This window comes from Equus przewalskii, chromosome 1 (genome assembly GCF_037783145.1).
Source record: "Equus przewalskii isolate Varuska chromosome 1, EquPr2, whole genome shotgun sequence".
NCBI classification, from domain to species: Eukaryota; Metazoa; Chordata; class Mammalia; order Perissodactyla; family Equidae; genus Equus; species Equus przewalskii.
Window position 1 is genome coordinate 108,738,386 of NC_091831.1, and position 19,337 is coordinate 108,757,722.

The 19,337-nt window shown below is 52.5% G+C and overlaps 1 protein-coding gene across 1 annotated transcript in view; it reads left to right on the forward strand.

Moving 5' to 3' along the window:
- KLF13 (KLF transcription factor 13) overlaps positions 1-19,046 on the forward strand; it is a 55,438-nt gene extending 36,392 nt beyond the window's left edge. The window contains exon 2 of the mRNA XM_070620560.1: positions 12,917-19,046. Within this exon, the coding sequence (XP_070476661.1) occupies positions 12,917-13,206 (290 nt within the window). The 3' untranslated portion in view covers positions 13,207-19,046. The remainder of the gene's footprint in view (positions 1-12,916) is intronic.
- Positions 19,047-19,337: the final 291 nt, after the last annotated feature.

Genomic DNA, 19,337 nt, shown 5'->3' on the forward strand with positions numbered 1-19,337 from the left:
GGCAGACCCAGGTAGCATCCGGTCATAGAATCTCCTGCAAAGCTTTTGAGGAAGGGGACACTCCAGCCGTGGGGCTTCTAGGGGGCTGTGGATGGGCGGTGCAGAGCGGCACCTGCTTTTCTTCCTGGCCAGTGTCCCCAGGGTCAGCTCCCTTTGAGACCTGTTCCAGGCTAAGCCAGAGAAGGGCACAGGAACAGGGTGGAGGGCTAGGCAGGATGTGAGGAGGAAGGGATGGGCTTGGAGAAGCGGTGGACAGGCCCTGGCCAGGCCTGTGACTGGGAAGGGGCTGGCCTTTGTCTCCTGAGCCTTGAAGGCCCCCTGGGAGTGCTCTTCTGCCCCATATCAGAATGGCACCCATGCTTCTACACAGCAGCGTGCATTTCTTCAGCAGGGGAAGGTGGCGGCGGCCTCCTCCTCTCTGGCACGTGCGTAGGCTGGGATGCACCTGAACAGAACTCAGGTTTGCTGAGGGGTGAGGCCTCTGGCTTACTGCTCCAGTAGCCTGTTCTCTGCAGATGGTTTTTTGAACCCAGAACACACTGGGTACAAATTGCTCCAAGTGGCTGAGGCTAGCCAGCAACTGGGGGGGTTCTAGTGACTTGGGCTGCTGTAGGAGAGGCCCTGGGAGCTTTCTCGGGCTCCTCCCTGGGTGTCTGGAGCAGTTGCCCAGCACTCTTCCACTGTTCTAGAAAAGGTTGGTCAGTGACTGAGTTTTCTTTTGTATCAGCTCCCTCAAATCCAAAGGCATTTTTGGAGTATAGTAAAACAACTTACTCATTTTTACTCTGATTTATTTGCTTTACGAAGCCAACCCTGAAAAGTAGGTTGTGTTGCTATGTTCTCTTTGAAAGCTTGTGACTTTTTTCCTGAGGGAAACGGGGTCTGCTTCTTGCGCCTGGCGCAGGCCAGGTGTGGGTGCTGGGCTACTTCTTAGCCCCACTGTTTGGAGTATGCTGCCGGGGGGGAGCTCAGCCCTCCTCAAACAGGCAGGGCCTCCTGGAAAAGAGCTGCCCAGCTCCTTCCACTCTTAGGTGCAGCCATATGCTACAGAGGGACTGGGGACTGCTGGCCTTTCCCTGGGAAACTGGAGCCCCCAGGGTGCCAACAGTGGGACCTTATGGGGTATGTGTCAGGAGGGTCGCCTCAGCCTGGAGTGTGCTGGGCCTAAGTGCCCTGTCTGTGAGATGGGGCATCAGCCTCCATGGTTCCTCTTCTGGTTTCACCTCCTGGGACATTAATGGCCAAGGTCAGCTTGGGCAGCTTGCACAGCAGATTCTATTCCACGGTGGGGAGGGGCTGTAAGGATGTCTTCCTTCTAGGTGAAATCTAGACTCTGAGGCCTGGCCATTCTGGGTGTGTGACCTTGGTGAGGTCATTTTGACTGTCCTTTTACTTCAGTTCCCATCTCTGAGATGGGTTTCATCTCGACACCCTCCTGTCTCTCAGGGTTGGTAGAGTCACATGAGCTTGCTCATGTCAAAAGTAAAAGCTGCGCACCTGCGAAGCTGTGTGCTTGCAGATGTCTGTGCTGTGGATTGGATCAGCCAGCTGGAGCGGGCGGGTCCCTCTGCAAGACCCATCAGGAGGCATAGGGGAGAAGACAGGAGTAAAGACATGAAGACTGGGGGAAGGGGAAACACAGGAAGAGGAAGTGGGACAGAATGTTGCCAAAGGTTCTGCAGAGAGGGGCCCCTCCCTTGGTTGCCCAGAGTCCGGGGTGTGGGCATGGGGCCCTGGGGTGCAGAGCAGGGTGGCTGGCTGTGCACACTGGCAGATGGCAGCAGGAAGGGGATCCATTTGCTCTGTGCTAGGCCCTCCTCTCCGAGGGGGCCTGGCTGACCTTGAAGAGTTTTGTTTCTTTGGGGAGGGGTGGTGTGGGCAGCCTGGGTCGCCTGAAGGCTTGTCCCATCAAGGAGCAGTTTGGCTCCTCTGTGAGTCTCTGCAGACCTCCCCAGGTGGCCACCAGTGACTGGGGCCACCCCAGACGTCACAGCTTAGCACAGCTCGCCAGAGGCCTTTCAGTACTGTGCCCGCTTCCCCCACCCACACACACTCTGCCCTCTCTCTTCCCTCCCATCCTCCCTCCCTTTTCCTTTTTTTGGTCTCAAGAGAAAACCTTCTCCCAGAAGCCTGCACAGGTTCCTGCCCCCTCACCAGTCCTTGGCAGAGGGGACCAAGTCTCCTGCGTTGAACTTGGGGTCTGTGTCCGGACAGCTGGACAAACTTGCCTGGGCTGTGAAGGGACGAAGGGCAGGCAGCCAACGCCTGCTCCATCCACCCTGGCTGGTTCTCAATGGTCAGTCCAGTGAGGAAGGATAAAATGATTTTTATGACAGGAACATGGTATTCAGGAGCCTGGAGGGGCCTCTGGAACATAATTACAACCCTAGGTCTGCTGCCGTTCAAATTCTTCACTGTCGTCTTTAAGTCAGGCTGTGTCTGCCAGACCATTTATCAGGGAATGTCCTCCACCAAAACAATTTGAGGTGTGACCCAGGGGCTCTTGAACCCTGGATTCCTGCCATGGGAACACCTTCTAGAAAGATAGATTGGACTTTATTACCATATTTTAGTTTCTCATACTCCAAGGAGCTCCCCCCACCCCACCCCTGCCATGTTCTGAGGAGAACCTAGCTGAAGGGGAGCTCTGGGGGCCCTGTTCTGAATGTGCTGAGGAAAATGTGAGGCCGCACGCGGCCTGAATGGGCCTGGCCCGGAATGTGCGAAGTGTTGTTCCTTTAACACTTGTTTTTAAATTTGCATTATTTGTGGCTAGCATTTCCTAGTTTGTTAATGAATTTTTGTTTTTAATTTTTTGAATAGATAAATACATTTGTGTGTTTCAAAATCCAAGGAGTTTAATTAGTTTTCCAAGGAAAATTCTCCCAACGCCCCTTGTCCTCCTCTACCCAGCTGTCTGTCCCCAGGTCATCTCTGCTATTACTCTCTCAGGCGTCCTCCCAGAGGACCTTTCTGCATAGACACACACAAGCACACAGGTGTACTCACAGTTTACCCTCCTGTCTCGCACACTGAGCTCTAACTTTGCTTTTGTCACTCAATAGTATCCCTTAGAGATCTTTCCATGTCAGTTCGGGAAGAACTCATTCTGCTTCTTTTTCATAGTATTCCATCATATGAGTGTTCCATAATCTATTTAACGGGCCCCAGTCGAAGGACACAAGTTGTTTTGAGGCTTTTGCTGCACTGAATAATCTGGCACATATCCCATTTTTGTAGGTGTGCAGGTATATTTGTAGAATAGTTTCCTAAAAGTTGAGCTGTGGGGTCAAAGGGTGCCCACATTTGTAATTTTCATAGGTCTGCCCGCCAGGTCACCCTGGAAAGAAACTGTGGTAATTTGTACTTCCATTGGCAAAGAGCGAGAGGGCCTGTTCCCACAGCCTCACCCTTCTGAGAGGTAAAAAGGAGGATTTCAGTGGTGTCGTTCGCATTTGTCTCCTGATGGGTGAGGTTGAGCATCTTTTCAGATGTTTGAGGGTCATTTGTGGTTCCTTTTTATGAACTGTCAGTTATAGCCTTTGCCCATTCTTCGATTGGGTATTTATTTTTCCTTTTAATTTCTGTGAGCTTTTTCTATATTGGAGATTAGCCCTTTGTGATATGAACATCAAGTATTTTTTTCTCAGTTTGTCATTTATCTTTTTTGCCTTTGCTTATGGTGACTTTGTCCATGGAGAAGTATTTTATACTTTTGTAGTCAAATTTATCAATCTTTTCATTTATGGCTTCTGGACTTTGATTCATAGAAAGAATTTCTATCCTAGCATTAGAAAGGAATGTTCTTATGTTTTCTCCTAGAACATCTGTGGTTTCATTTTTCACATTTAAATCTTTGGCCCATTGAGAATTTATCCTGGTGTAGGGTGTGAAGCGTGAACCTTACTTTCTTTCCATATGCTACCTAGTTGTCCTAACACATTTTTTAGACCTTCTCCCCCACCCCATCTGAGATGTTACGTTATGCTAAGCAGAGTTCCCCCTGTCTTAGGGTCTAGTTCTGGCATCCCACTCAGCTACACTGGCTAGTTATCAGCCTATGGGAGAGTATGTTGAATATCTGATAGTCCAGTACCCCCACACATCATTCTTCTTTTTCAGAGTTTTTCTGGCTATTTCTTTCGGTTTATTTTTCTGGATGACTTTTAGGATCAAGTTATCCTGTGCCAAAACAAAGCAAAGCAACAACAAAAATGCCTACTTTATGACTACACTTGCATCCATTGTAGAAATGTCGAGACACACACATCTGCGGAAGGCAGATTTTCCTGTTTAAACTGCGCTCCTGAGGCTGTGTGTAGCAGTCTCCAGCCAGGCACTGCCTCCCTTTATGTCCTGCCAGCTCTAGCATGTGCAGGAGTGTAAAGGAGCATGTGATCGGCAACGCTGGAGCACCGCAGCAGCGCTAGACCAGAGCGCCCTGGGGCAGGGCCAGGGCCCAGGTCACACTGCCTGGCGTGGGGCTTAAACATGCAGCCAACAGTTTGCTATGGGCTCACTGAGGCACACGCTGCCCAGGAGACCCACCGGTGATAACAGCATATCTCGTATGTACAAGCATGTGTGCACTCCCACTTAACCCTCATAGTAACTGTGAGATGAGGCCATTAACAAACGAGTAGGAGTGTTGTGGTGGGGGTGGGGCCGGTGCTGACCACTGCGAGGGTTGCTTCCATGCAGAAAGCTCCTCGCCTGCTTCAGGCCGAGCCCTAGGTGAGAAGGGTGTCAGCTGAGTGGCAGCTCTCTCTCCAGGGCCTCACCTCCCTCATCTCTCCCATGGTGGGGAACAACTTCCCATCTGGACTTCCCAGGAGACGGGGCATCTGTGTATCAGCTCTGTGTGGGTCTATAAACCACCAGCATTTTAAGTGACCGGTAGAACAGCCAAATGGCCTCCTAAACAAAGTAGGAAAGTCCACTCCCCACCACAGAGGACAGGCCTTTCTGCTGACCCTGGGGCTGCTGTGGGCCTGGGTTTCCTTGGAGGCTGGGAGTTGATCAGCCCCAGTGGTTGGCCGTCTGCCAAGCTGACCCAGAGGAGGAGAATGAGCAGGACTCCCTGGAGTGAAGAACACCGGCAATCTTGAGGTTGGGAGCTGGAAGTGGCCCCATGCCAGCAGCCACAGATCAGACCTGTTGATGAATGACAGCCCACTCACTGGTGGTGAATAGCTGGAGACTGGGGCCTGGGGCCTGGGGCCTGGGAGCCCGGGAAAAGCTTTTTCTCTGTGGAGCCTTCTCCCTGAGTCTCTCTCTGACCCTCTGACTCTGCCCCTGCCTCTCACCATCACCCCCCAGACACACACCCATGTGAATTCCTAGTGCTTACTGCGATCTGCTCTTGTGATCCTGGGCACCCCTGTTAAGCTGATGGACTCATGTGCCTGTCTCTCTCGGTGTGCCTGGTAGAGATGCATCTCTTCCCTTCTCCCTTCCACAGAGCGGAGCTCAGCCAGGCTTTCCAGAGCCCTGGCTGGTACAGCCAGCCTGAACTGAAAAGACCCAGCAGGAGGCCAGGGGTCGGGACAGGCACTCACTGCCCACAGGCACAAAAGGCCCTGGTCTGCAGATGCTGCTCTGGTCCCGGCTCAGCGCGAGGCACTGTGGAGACAGCAAAAAAATGCCCTCTCAGAGGGCCCACAAGAGGCTTACAGACAGAAAAGAACCAAGGTGGTGGTTTGTGCAGGTGCTGTTGGGGCCAGGAGGAGCCCACTCACCTTGTGGGGGCTGGCAGTTTGGCCAACACTGGATTGAGCTAGCGAGATAATTGGGAGCACGCCCTTTGGACAGGAGGGCGGAGCGGGAGGGAGTCTCACCTCCGCCCCAGTCTGAGCTCAAGGTTTGAGCTGGAAGATGGGCGTGAGCCCGGCTGCACTTGCAGGGGCGCGGCAGAGGGGGACAAGGGGGCAGGGCCCCGGGGTGGGCGCTGAGTCGGGGGCTAGGTGGAAGGAGTGCCCCTGCACTCCCCACACGGCCACTCATGGCTTCTCGGAGGGAACACGCTGTCCCGCCCCGGCCTGGAGATTGGGCAAGAGCAGCGTGTGGGACGCCCTGTTCCTTGATAAGATGAGGCAATCGCTCTCGGCCGCCTCGCTGCGGCGCCAGGGAACATTTATGTAACCTGCGCCCCGCGCGCCCTAGGCCCTGGCGCCCCCGCTGCCTGGCTACCCTCACGGCGCGCCATCGCCCCCAGCCACCTCCCCTCGTTGCGCACCCGTGCCCCGTACCCCCAGCCCCCCACACGCGCGCCTGCGCCCCGTACCCCCAGCCCTCCCCTCACGCGCCTGCGCCCCATACCCCCAGCCACCTTCCCTCGCTGCGAGCCCCACGCCCCGTACCCTCAGGCCCCGATTCGCGCACCCGCGCCCCGTACCCTCAGCCACTTCCCCTTGCTGCGCGCCGGTGCCCCGTACCCCTAGCCCCCGCCTCGCTGTGCGCCCCCGCCCCCGTACTCCCAGCCACCAACCTGCAGCCCTCACCCCTTCGGCCCAACACCGGCAGGCCCCATGCCAGCCCACCCCGCGCAAGGGCTAGCCCCTCCCCAGCTCCCCACTGTGACCCTGGCCCTCCCTCAGCCTCCCCCTTCCCCCGCCCCCTACGCCTAGCACCCTGCAAGACTTGACCTCAACCCCTTCCCTCTCACCCTGCCTCCCCGTCTCAAGGCCCTCTCACCATCCTGTCCCACACCCCCTCCTGCACACACCCAGCCACAGCCCCCTGCAGCCCTCCCTCCTCCTGAAAGTGGGGCAGCCCAACCAGAGTGGGCCCATCCCAGGCTTAGGCTTCAGAATGCTGCAGGAGAGCTGAGCTCCCTTCAGGGTTCTGGAATCTGGAATCAGGTTTCCCCTCCTGAGAGGGCCAGTGTCTCTGCTGAGCTGGACTGAGCACACTCTCCTTGTAGCTGCCCTGTGGTACTATTGCAGTATCCTTGTCACATGCCCAGGAGGAGGCAGATGCAGAATTTGAGCCCAGCAAGAAGGAAACTCAGATTTGTTTAGTCCAGTGGGCTGACTCTGTAGGGTCCAGAGCTGCTAGCCTCCCCACCCCACTGTGGGTGCATGCCCCATGTACTCCCTCAGCCCCACACCACCCTGGGGTCAGTCCCTAGAAGAGCAGTTTTCAAAGTGAGGCCCAGGGACACCTGTAGGTACCTGAGACCCTTCCAGGGGGCCAAGAGGTTAAAACTATTTCATAATAATAACATTATTTGTCCCTCATTCTCTCAAAAGAGTACAATGGAGCATTCCAGAGGCTACATGATGTGTGTTGACATGACACCCTCTGACAGCTATTGGGATGTGTGCTTGAGTTTCAGTTGTTTTCACTTTTAACTTCTAATATGACAAATATCAATGGACATGACGCATATAAACAAATGGTCTTTGGGTTCCTCACTACAAGCGTGAGAGGTGCTGTCCCAGAGGACTCTTTCCCTCACCTGTTCTCCATTCTTTTTTTGGAGGAAAACTAGCCCTGAGCTAACTACTGCCAATCCTCCTCTTTTTGCTGAGGAAGCCTGGCCCTGAGCTAACATCCGTGCCCATCTCCTTCTACTTTATATGTGAGACTCCTGCCACAGCATGGCGTGCCAAGCAGTGCCATGTCCGCAGCTGGGATCTGAACTGGCGAACCCTGGGCAGCCGAGAAGCCGAACGTGTGAACTTAACCCCTGCACCACCAGGCCAGCCTCTGTTCTCCATTCTTCTGGCTGCTCCTGGTCAGCTTCCTGGGTGTGCTTGAATGTCACCACCCAGAGGCCAGCCCAGCCAGACCACGGTTCTGCTCTTTGCCAGCATGAATCATAACTTTTAAATATTTTATCTATTGTGGGCCACGGCTGTCTGCTCTCCTGGAAAAGGCTGACAGAGATATAGAGAATGAAGCAGGGAGGACCCTATCTGTCTGCGTCACAACTGTGTCCCCAGGCCCAGGCACTGGGTTTGTGCTCAATGAAAGCGTCGAGCTTATGATGCCCAGACAGGCCAAGAGCTGTGTGCTAACTGAGTCATGATGCTAGACTTTACCCCCTTTGGTCACTCCAGGCTGCTGAGTGCCAGTGTTCCATCCCATTCATGTTGCAGTTCTCTGTGGTCCCACATCACATAGCCCATCTATAATTACACCCACTTCACGTGCCTCTCAGAATTGCAAGTCCCCACCGAGGGCCCAGGGCTTATTAAAAAGCAAGGGTGAGGGGCTGGCCCTGTGGCCGTGTGGTTAAGTTCGCACACTCTGCTGCAGGCAGCCCAGTGTTTCGTTGGTTCGGATCCTGGGCTCGGACGTGGCACTGCTCATCAAGCCACGCTGAGGCGGGATCCCGTGTGCCACAACTAGAGGGACCCACAACGAAGAATGTACACCTATGTGCTGGGGGGCTTTGGGGAGAAAAATGAAAATAAAATTAAATTAAAAAAAATTTAAATAAAGCAAGGGTGAATCTGAATTTAGGTTTGTTTTTTTCCCCCCTCACAGACCCAGATCTGAGAAGACCTGGTTCATAAGAATAATGGATCAGCACAACAATAATAGCTAACATTTCAGGAGTAAGCATTTGGCATGTGCCAGGCACAATGCCAGTGGTTGTGTGTGACCCTATGGAATCAGCATGTGGACCCCACTATGAGAATAGGACAGTGTGTTCATTTCCAGTGGCTTTTGTAACAAATTCCCACAAACTGAGTGGCTTAAAACAACATAAATGTACTCTCTCACTGTTTTGGAGGGCACAAGGCAGAGGTGTTGGCACAACAAGGTGTTGGCAGCTTTAGTTCCTTCTAGAGCCTCGGGGAGAATCCATTTCATGCTTCTCTCCAAGCTTCTGGTGTCTGCCTGCAAGCCTTAGAGTTCCTTGGCTTGTAGACATACCACTCCAGTCTCTTCCTTGGTTGTCACATGACCTTCTCTTATCTGTGACGTTTCTCCTTTTCTTCTCAAGATCCTTACCTTAATTACAACTGAAAAGACCCTTTTTTCAAATAAGGTCACATTCACAGGTTCCAGGGATCAGGACTGAGACATATCTTTTCTTTCTTTCTTTCTTTTTTTTTTTTTTGGTGAGGAAGGTTCGCCCTGAGCTAAAATCTGTTGCCAGTATTCCTCTTTTTCTTGAAGAAGATGTCCTGAGCTAACATCTGTGCCAGTCTTCCTCTATTTTATATGTCGGACACTGCCACGGCATGGCTTGATGAGCAGTGTAGGTCTGTGCCCAAGATCCAAACCTGCGAACCCTGGGCCGCTGAAGCGGGGAGCGCAAACTTAACCACTGTGCCACGGGGCTGGCCCCATGGACATATCTTCTGAGGGGCCACTATTTACGTTATTACGGACAATGAGTCTTTTCTTCTTTGAGGCCACACCATCAGTACACCAAGGAGACTGGATCTGAGCCTCATCCATCAGCCTTGATGCACCAAGTTCTTGAGCTCAGCAGCCAGTCACACAAAATAATACCATTCTCTTTCATGCTGGACCTTTCTAGGCATTTAATGACAAATGTGGGTGTGAATCTCCTAGCGTGGAATTAGCATGCTGTGTTTCTCAAACTTTTTTGTTGACAAGATTTTTTTCCCTGGAACTGATTATCAATTTATTCAGTTATAACATTGCTTTGAATATGGTTTGGGAAATGTTGGACTAGATATTTAAAGAATTATACTTAAACATTTCCTTTTATCATTGTCAAATAAATAAATGCATATTATTTTTTAAAAAGACACGTAACACAGAAGAGCTTATCACAAAAAAAATTCTCTTCCCAAGCCAGCCTCACTCCCCAGAGACCAACACTCCTCTGATTTTAGTTATGTTGGTGGTTGCTACCATAAACGATATGATTTTATTGCTCTTTCTTGATTTATCAAATTTAGATACTATCTGTTAAATCCCTGCCATGAAATTTAAGGATTTACCTATTTCCATCCCTCTGCTAACCTCTACCTGAATTGATGGATATATTCATAAATTTTTAAAAATTATCCTTATAACTTTAATCTCATTTAGAGATTTCGTTTGCATGTATGTGTTCCTTTCTCTTAAATCCACATTCTCTACTGGGGCCGTGAGTCACTTGTATGGGCTCGGTCTATAAGATTGATTCTCAATGCTGACAGCTAGTGCTAGGGTTCACACGATCATGATTGTGTTAAGATTGCTTCCCTGTGTGAGGGCCTGTGCTGGGATTTCATTCCCTTTTGCCGCCTGATGGGGTTGTTGTGAAGGATAAATAATATACCACAGAAAAAGCCTCTACAACAGTGCTTGGCTCAGAGCTCTTCCCTGATTGCTCATAATCATGTGGCATTTTAGTTTGGTTCTAATTTAGATCACAGTTTTCTTGCATGTCTACTATTTTTCCTGGAGTTTCTAATTGCCTCGCCTTTTTTTTTTTAACCCAAGAATAGTATGTGCCTTCACCGTGTCCTGAAGTTTATTCACCCTCTTGATCATACTCTCTGATGCATAGAACTCTTTTTCTTCTTGGAAGTATCCCCTGTGAGTCCTGGCCCACTGCTCCCATGGCCCCCCAGGTCTCTGCCTCACTTTTGTCTTGAAACGCCCCTTCATTGTCCACTCACTTCCCTGACTTCTCAGTTTTTTCTTGTTCTTGCTGGAATGTGAGAGGTAAACTTGGAAGGCCCTGTTCCTCTGTTGTCTAGCATCCACTGTGACTTAGGAGAAATCTGGTGTCTGTCCCAGCCTTGTTCCCTCATGGATGGCCTGGTGTTTGTTTCTCCTCTCTCTCCCTCTCTCTCCCTCGATTAAGTTTTGTGATCTCCTCTTTTTACCCAGTGTTCTGACATTGCAGAAATTCTCGCAGCAGGAGCCTTCACTCACTACCCTGTCCCGCTCTGTGCCACTCCTTTCCATGTTAGTCTCCTGTCTCCTCCTTCTTCCTTTTTAACTCTGTCAGATACTATTCTATTGTTTCTTTGGTAATTTCCTCTCCTCTATTTTTTCTGTTGTTTTACTCATTGCCTTCTGTTAGTTAGATGTTGCACCCCCAGAATTGATTCCCTGAGACTCTGAACTTTTAGCTCCTACTGTTTGTAACTATTAGATAGGTTTGGGAAATGACAGTTTGCTGTCCTATTTGATTTCAAATACCCACGCACACACCCGCTTCTCCCCAAAACATAAAATCAATAAGGAGAGCAAATACAGCCACACACAGCCCTCAGCTGCAGCATTACTAGGAGACCGAGAACGCTGTGACATTCACGTATTTTCTAGAGCTGTTTTTTTGTTCTATTTTTCTGGGTTATTTCCTTGAGGATATTTCCAGCTTGTCTATGGAATTTTTATTTGAGCAATACTACTCTCGATTTTTTTTTTTTTTAAGATTTTATTTTTTCCTTTTTCTCCCCAAAGCCCCCTGGTACATAGTTGTGTATTCTTTGTTGTGGGTTCTTCTAGTTGTGGCATGTGGGACGCCGCCTCAGCGTGGTCTGATGAGCAGTGCCATGTCCGCGCCCAGGATTCGAACTAACGAAACACTGGGTCGCCTGCAGCGGAGTGCGCGAACTTAACCACTCGGCCACGGGGCCAGCCCCTACTCTCGATTTTTAAGGACTATTTTTTGTTTTCTGAACTTTCTTTTTGTGGTATCCTGTTTACTTTATACATAAAATTTTGTCTAAAATATCTCTGAGAATACTAATGAGAATTTTTAGGTTAGCATTCTCTTCTGTTTTCTGGCTTTGCTCTTTTTCCTCTGGGGTCGGTGGTTTCGTTGCTCTTGGCCTTTCCCTTTCATGCCACTTGTTTCCTGGGCCATCTGGCCTTCTTTGGGTGTCTGTTTATATTTAAAGTTGATGAGGTCATTTGGGGTGGGTAGTGTGGTTGTCCTCTGCTAGGCACTGGTGGGCCAGCTTCAAGGACTGGCTCTCTGTTTTGGGGCCCGAGTAGGGGAGGGAAAGGGAGACACAGGGCAAGAGGAGTACCTGTGTGGCCACCCCCCAGTGCCAGAAGGACTGCATTCTGGGGTGCTAGAACCCTCTGCTGTTTCTTCTTGAGCAGTGGATGTCATTTTCTGTGGTTCAGTTTGTCTGGGTAAATGCTGGCCTGCCCCTTGCTCTGAGCAGGAGATGGAAGAGATGGAGCAGGGTCTGGACTGTAGCTGACCTTCATTACCTCCCTCTCACAGGGTGTTCTGGGCAGGCACCCTTGTCTGTCACCATGCTTGGGTCTTCAGGAGCCTGTTGCTGTCTGACAGCTGCTGGCTGTCACCGGTTTGCCACATTGGAACTTCTCTGTGAGAAGGAGCAGCAGACTCTAGATGGAGCCTGCCGAGGTGAACCAGACATCTCGGTCATAGACTCTGAGGGCCTGGAAATTGCCCGGTCTGACCCCCTCATGTTATAGATGAGGAGACCGAGGAGGGTCAGAATGGTGGCAGGGCGCTCTGTTTGGGGAACTGTCTCAGGGCCCTGCAGGGGTGCAGGGCTCTGGAGTGTGGCTCCATTGGGGTTCGCATGAGGCGCCTGGACTCCCTCCACCCCTTCTTCCTGGCTTGCCATCTTAGAGCCTGAGCACAGGCCTGTGCTCCTCAGAGCCCTGGAGAAGGTGGCCCTGCACAGGCTGTTGGGTGGCACGCTCTGCTGTGTATTTAGGGGAGCCACTGCCAGGGGCCCCGGGCCGTGCTGCCATGCCACAGCACCTGAGATGCTGCCATTTCATCCTGGGAGATGCCTGCTTACCTCCCAGGGTGCGGGCGGGAGGGCACTGGCACGCGCACCTTTGCCCTGATGGATTTGTGGAAGAGGCTGGTGGAGGCAGGGCCGGAGGGAGGGGATGCACCCAGGGGTGGGAATGGCGAGGCTGCGGAGGAGCAGGTCTGGGGACACAGGAGAGGCTGTGGGCTGCCCTGAGACTGACGCTCCATCCATGTCGCCCGCAGGTGAGCGACCATTCGCCTGCAGCTGGCAGGACTGCAACAAGAAGTTCGCGCGTTCCGACGAGCTGGCGCGGCACTACCGCACGCACACGGGCGAGAAGAAGTTCAGCTGCCCCATCTGCGAGAAGCGCTTCATGCGCAGCGACCACCTGACGAAGCACGCGCGCCGCCACGCCAACTTCCACCCGGGCATGCTGCAGCGGCGCGGCGGGGGCTCGCGGACCGGCTCGCTCAGCGACTACAGCCGCTCCGACGCCAGCAGCCCCACCATCAGCCCGGCCAGCTCGCCCTGAGCGGGGCCGCCGCCGGGCCTGCGCAGCAGCCCAGCCCGCCCGGCCCGCGAGCCGGCCCGGCCCACGACAGCCATGAGCAGATGCTCTCACTCCCTCTGTGATTCCGTGTCTTTTCCTTTTGTAATAAGAAAGAAGAGAGAACTTTATGAAGTCAACAAAAAAACAAAATTTTCTTCACCTCAGGTGTTAAAGTTAATTTGTAAAAAAAAAACAAAAAAAATTTCAAAAAACACCATCCACAGATTGCACAATAGACATGCCCACGAAGGTGAGATTCGCGGTGTTGAACCCCCTTTCTCAGGGATGGACATGTTCCACGAGGTCAGTGAGGACACCCCTTTCTTCCTGCCGCCTTACTCTGTACATAGATTTGCACTCTGGAGGTTTCTGGTAGGTTCTAGAACACACTGGGACAAAGCAGGCAGAGCAGCGCAGGCGGAGCGCAGCACTTGGCAGGCCTGTGGGGCGGCCCCTCATCACTTGGGAGCAGGCATGTCACTGACATTTGCTTCCAGGGCCTGTTCCTAAGCAGGGGCCCCCCGTCACCCTCATCCTGCCCACCCACCCAGCCTGCAGCCCCTGCCCCGCAGCCCAGCCGGGCCGAGGACACCAGTGTTCAGGGGGCTGCCTTAAGCCATGTGGGGCAAAGGGGCATTCCACCCCAGGGCTGTCCGCTGTCTCCCTGCCTCCAGGAGCCTCTCCCTGGGCGTCCCAAAGCACTGGGAGCAGAGGGGCAGGCCCTGGTGGGCAGAATACTGCACAGCCCACAGGGCCCGGCCACGCCCGCTGGCCTGGGACCTGCCCGAGGTCTGTGCCCTGTACAGGGATGCCTCTACCCTGGGTCCCTGCAGAAGGCACATGGGACCTTTCACTATTTCACCATGTTCTCTGACTGGAAAACGAGCCTGAGAAGTCTGATCTTCTGCAAAAAAGTCTGCAAGTGTCGCTGGTGCGTTCAGTTCCCGAGTTCTCCTGGCGGCCCTGCCCTGAGACTCCTCTGTTTGAAGTGGTGGGGGAGGTTGTGGGCTGCCTTGCTAGAGCTCTGTGTATGGGGCCCTGCATGTGGCCGCAGTCGGTACTTCGCAGAGACTGTTCTGTAGCCAGAGGGCAGAGCATTGTGACTTGGAACTTTTGGGAGTGGTGAGGCAGATGGTATGGGAAATGCCGTCGGAGAACGTGCGTTCTGCTTTCTCCCCAGGGAACACCAGACGGAGAGTTTTGGGAAATGCTGTTCTCAGACCCATCGTGTGCCCAGCTCAGAATTAGCGAACCTCCAGCTTCTCTGCAAGCTTTGCATCCCTGACTCCTCCCTTTCCCTCCTGTTTCTCCCCTCCTGCCCACCCCGGAAGGCCCCAGCCCACACCCTGCCTGTGCAGTGCTGGGGCTGCGGGGCCCCACCACCAGCCTGCTTCTGCTAGGAGAGAAGTAGCAGAGGGCTGGGCATCTTCTCCCAGAGCAGTTTCTCCTGGAGCCCCAACCTGAGCTGGGTTGGGGTTCGAGCCCTGGTGGGTCCCTCAGGCTGGGCTCCAATGCTCTCCTCCTCTGCATCCAGCTGGAGCATCCATCCCAGCACTGTTGCCCAAGCACTGCCCTTCCCTTCCTCCCGAGAATTAGGGCCTGTAAATACAGCCCAGGACAGAGTGTGTGTGTGTGTGTGTGTGTGTGTGTGTGTGTGTGTTGGGGCGGGGGTGTGAGTTTGGGGCAAATGTGGGATATCTTTCAGAGACCTCTGCTCATTTTGACGAGGAGGAACGACCCTTGGGACCTCAGAGGGCTGTAGATGAGCTTCCTGGGCCCAGAGTGCCTTGGTGGTGGCCATTCTGCTTCCACCCCCGCCTTTCCATGGTGTGGGGTGCAGCACAGAGAAACCCAGAGACCTAGGCCTGGCTGGTGCCCCCAGCCCCTGGCTGCTGCTTTGGGCTGACTCCAGAGTGGACAGGAGCCCTCTGTCCACAGTGACCACAAGGGTGGCAGTCTGCCGTCTGCAACACTCTGGGTGCCCACTTCTAACTCTACTGCATGTCAGCTGGAATTGGCCAATGGTGTGCTGGTAGCTTCTGAGCAGCATGCTAGGTACCAAGTTGGGCAGTAGTCTTGTTCTTGCTGTGGGTGGGAGCTGGGTGGGGACCAGTGGGGAGGGCGGCCTTTCTCTTTTCAGGTGCAGGGCTGGCTGCCTCTGCTGCCATGCTCCATTTGGGCTGCATGACAGCCCTGCTTGCATTGGTTCAGGAGAAAGAGCAGAATACGCTGTGGAGCCTTGGGATGAAGAGCACCCTGAGTGCCTGGGGTGAGAGACCTTCATGCCCAGTTCCAGAGCGAGGCCCAGTGGGCCTCAGAGCTCCCTCCCAAAGCCGTGTCTGTGTGAGGTGGAGAAAGCCACACTCTGAATACATTTCATGTCTCAGGAACTCACATTCCAGGTTCGGGAATTTTATTCCAAAGTCCTTTGGTGTGCTCACCGTCCACAGGTCCCCGAAGGCAGGGAGAGGGAGCTGCATGTCTCTCGGAGGCCACACAGTGCTGTCCCTGGAGGAGGCAGGGTCTCCTTGTGATCTGCCCACGGCATCTCGGAAGGAGGGTTTGCAGCCCCACGTCTATCTGCACATAGGAAGGGGGAAAAGGACTCTAAACCCAGTTGTCTTGGAATAAAAGAAGAGCCGGTTTGTTTTAGAGGTGGGATGGGGGGGTGGGGGAGGGAAAGCGGGCGTTTGCTGTTTCCAAAGAGAGCACTTAATTTAATTTTTCCTCTAAATGACCCAGGGCTGTTCCATCTGATAGATGGAAGGGTAACATTGCCTTAAAACAGAAATATGCAGGCATTGGCTATTTTTGGCAAACGAGTGTGTCTTCATTCCCAAAGTAGTTCTTGTCTAATGGTAGGGTGTGGCCCTTCCGCCATGGGCCTGGCCTGTGAGGTGGGACACTGCTTTTCTGACTTAGGGCACCTGGAGGGAATTCCTGCTCCGACTTCTGGACACTCAGCCTGGGGCTCCAGGCAGCGGACTGTCCAGACCCATCTAGGGCTAAAATTCATCTCACCTGAAGGGCAGGAAAGATCTCTGACTCTCAGGCTGGGTTCAAATGGGCTCTCACTAGCATCTCATCATCATGAAATGTGGAATGCACTTGGAAGAGGGTGGTGGGCCTCGGAAAGACGCCCTCACTCAGGCCCCACGGAAAGCAGTTACACGGGAGGACCCTCCTGAAACAGCCTGCATTTTCTTCTAAGATATAGAATGTCTTCCCAGCCTGGGTCTATTTCAGGGTCTTTCATTTTTCTGGTTTATGGCCATGCTTGCTGGCTTCCGTGTGACTGAGGAACCAACCCATAGGACTCCTAGAAATCATAGTGAAAACTCAAACCTTTATTTTGTAGCAGACTTCAGTTCTCGCAGGCTAAGGGGGCAGAGGTCTTAAAGCAAAGGTTACCTGAGTGAAGGGAGAGTTCCCCTCCAATAAAGCCTAAAAGTATCCCTGGACTCAACCATCAGGAGGCTGGTGTTCGGCTCACATCCCAACCAAGAAATCCCCTCTTTGTGTCAGCCATATTAGGGGAACAGTTCTCAGCTCCCCAAATGCCTACTGAATCTTACAGCCATCCAGAAAGACAGATGGACACAGTCCCTTCCACAAAGGGTCCCGGGGTCCTTTCCTGTCAGGTGCTATGTAGGAACGGGCAGTGATGCCCTTGATGGGAACATGGTCCTGGAGGTAGCCTACCTGTATCCCGCACCCCCACCCAAGGCACTCAAGGTTTGGGACACACACCCTCTTTATTCTGAGGCTATGCATCGGGCCGGTGCAGGATTCGCCACGGTGCAGCCTCCAGGTGCAAACATCAGTGGCACTGGCGTCCCCAGACCTCACCATGCCCTGGGTCACAGTTCAGATCAGTGAAGGGTGATTCAGAGGTAGGGCAGATAGCCAGGCCATAGGCAGCCCCCAGCCCACTTGTTGAGACGTGCAGAGAGGGCTCATGGCTTTCTGTGGTCCCAAGTGAAGTGTGGCAGAACTGAGGTCTCCATTCAAGTCTTCTGCCACCCAGCCCAGAGCCTCCAGGAGACCCAGCCTCCTTTCTTGACAGAAGTAGGTGCTAAGGTGGACTGCACAGGGTCATGGCACTCTCCGGGGACTTCATCCTTGATCTCAGCGAGCAGGAGTGCCACCTAACAGGAAAACATGATCTGAGCAATAGCATCCCCTCATTCTTGACTCCTGGTTTTGGCTGTGTTTACGAGGCTACATGATTATTTTGACTTCTGACAGGTATCACTGATTGTTTTTTCTTTTTTAGCCCATTTTTAAAAGGTCATTCAGTCAAAGGCACAGTGCTAGAAGGTAAGGGTCTGATATATTAGTCACATCACAAGCAGTAAAAAATGCTTTTTGGGTCACCCACATCATTTGCCATCCAAAGATTCCATATGCAATTCTGGTGACCATATTTTCCAAAGCTAAAATTGAGGGTGTGGGCCAATGCTTTTTTAATTGAGGATCACCCTGGGAAGAGCCAGTTCCTATGACTGGTTTTCCTGATTCTGAAGCTAGGTTTCAAAGATTCATCCTAGACACATTCCACAGAATTTTGTACCAGAATTTGGATGCCCAATCCAGCTTACTACTGATAAATACCTGAACATCATTTAGGGAGAAGGCCTTCCTCCACCGGCGGTTCCATCCCTCGTTGGTTAGGAGAGTTGAATTTGGTGGGAGGTGTGAGCTCAGGGTTCACAAGGGCAGAGGGGCCACACTTGGTTTCTGCTGACCCCTCCCGCGATGTCAGACTTGCAGTGCAGCCCCCTGGCCCTGCCCATCTTCTCCCCTTCTCATGCAGCTTTAAAACCTTACTACTTTTATTTAAAGATGAACAGGATGGAAGAGAAGTAGCGTCCCCTACGCCGTGCATCATACATTGCCTGTGGGGGACACAGGAAGCATGGGGTGGACCGCACGATCAGCTTTCTCCCAGGCCTCAGGGATGTCATCCTATGACCAGTGGACAGGCTGCTACACACTTTCATTTGGAAAGCAAGTATATGAACTGAATGCCTGCAAGGTGACCACATCTGGTTGAAGGCTGTTCCTCTCACTCAGAGCCCAGGGTGGCTCCCTCCCCAGCCCACCCTCCATGTGGAGGGAGTCGGCCACCTCCCAGTATGGCTCAGACACTGCTGGGGTCAGGGGCATCCATTTCCGGGTCAGGGTGCCTGTTCTCTGGGAGTGTGGGTGAGAGATGTCACTCCCCTGGCTTCACCTTCTAGGGTCCCAGTGTGGTGAGGACCCCAGGGCTTGAAGGCCATGGCAGGAGGTTCTCCTGAGCAGCTATACATTGTCAGATGTCGGGCTTGCTGTGGCTCCCACGTGATTGGGAATTGCTTGTGTGGGTGTGTTGGGTGCATGCACTGGGGTCTCAGTCACCCCCAGACCCTCACAAATGACCCCTTCCCCATCCAAAGCCTTTGATGGAGCTTCTCTGGAATCATTTGCCAAAATCCCAAGGCAGAATCCAAGGGTCCAAGACCATTTCCATCAAGCACACATTTTTCCTTTTCTGTAGGAACTTTTTTTTTTAAACCAGCACCACACCATGCTTCTGAAAGCCACATTTCATCTTTCCTGGATCACTACAGTGAAGTATTACAGTTGTACAGTTCCCAACCTGGCCTTGGCTTGCTCGGATAAAACTTTGTATGTATTTTGTATGGCATAGATTCTATATTGTAATGATGTCCTATGCAAAAAGAAAAAAATTAACTAAATTGTAAATTTTATTGTTTTAACGTGTATGCATGTTTAGTGACGTTTACATTTTGAAATAAAATTTATGATTCATTATTTTATTTGCCGAGCTGGTTCCTGTGAAGGGCATGCTTTGGGGAGGATCTGGGAGGGGAGGGGAACCAAAAGGGACAAACTCAAGCAGTTGTATGAAACTGGCTGATGGGCAGAAAACAACCTGGAACTTTGCAGGCCCCACAGAGGGAAAGGAGGCTTTGCAGAAGAGCCGTTTGCAGAGAGTGAAGGCTCTTTGGGCTGTCCCCTCCCGCCTAGCCCCGCCCATTTCAGCTTATCACATTCCCACCTCTGGGCCCAAACGTTCTGGCCCTTGCAAAAAGCTCAGCCTCACAGTT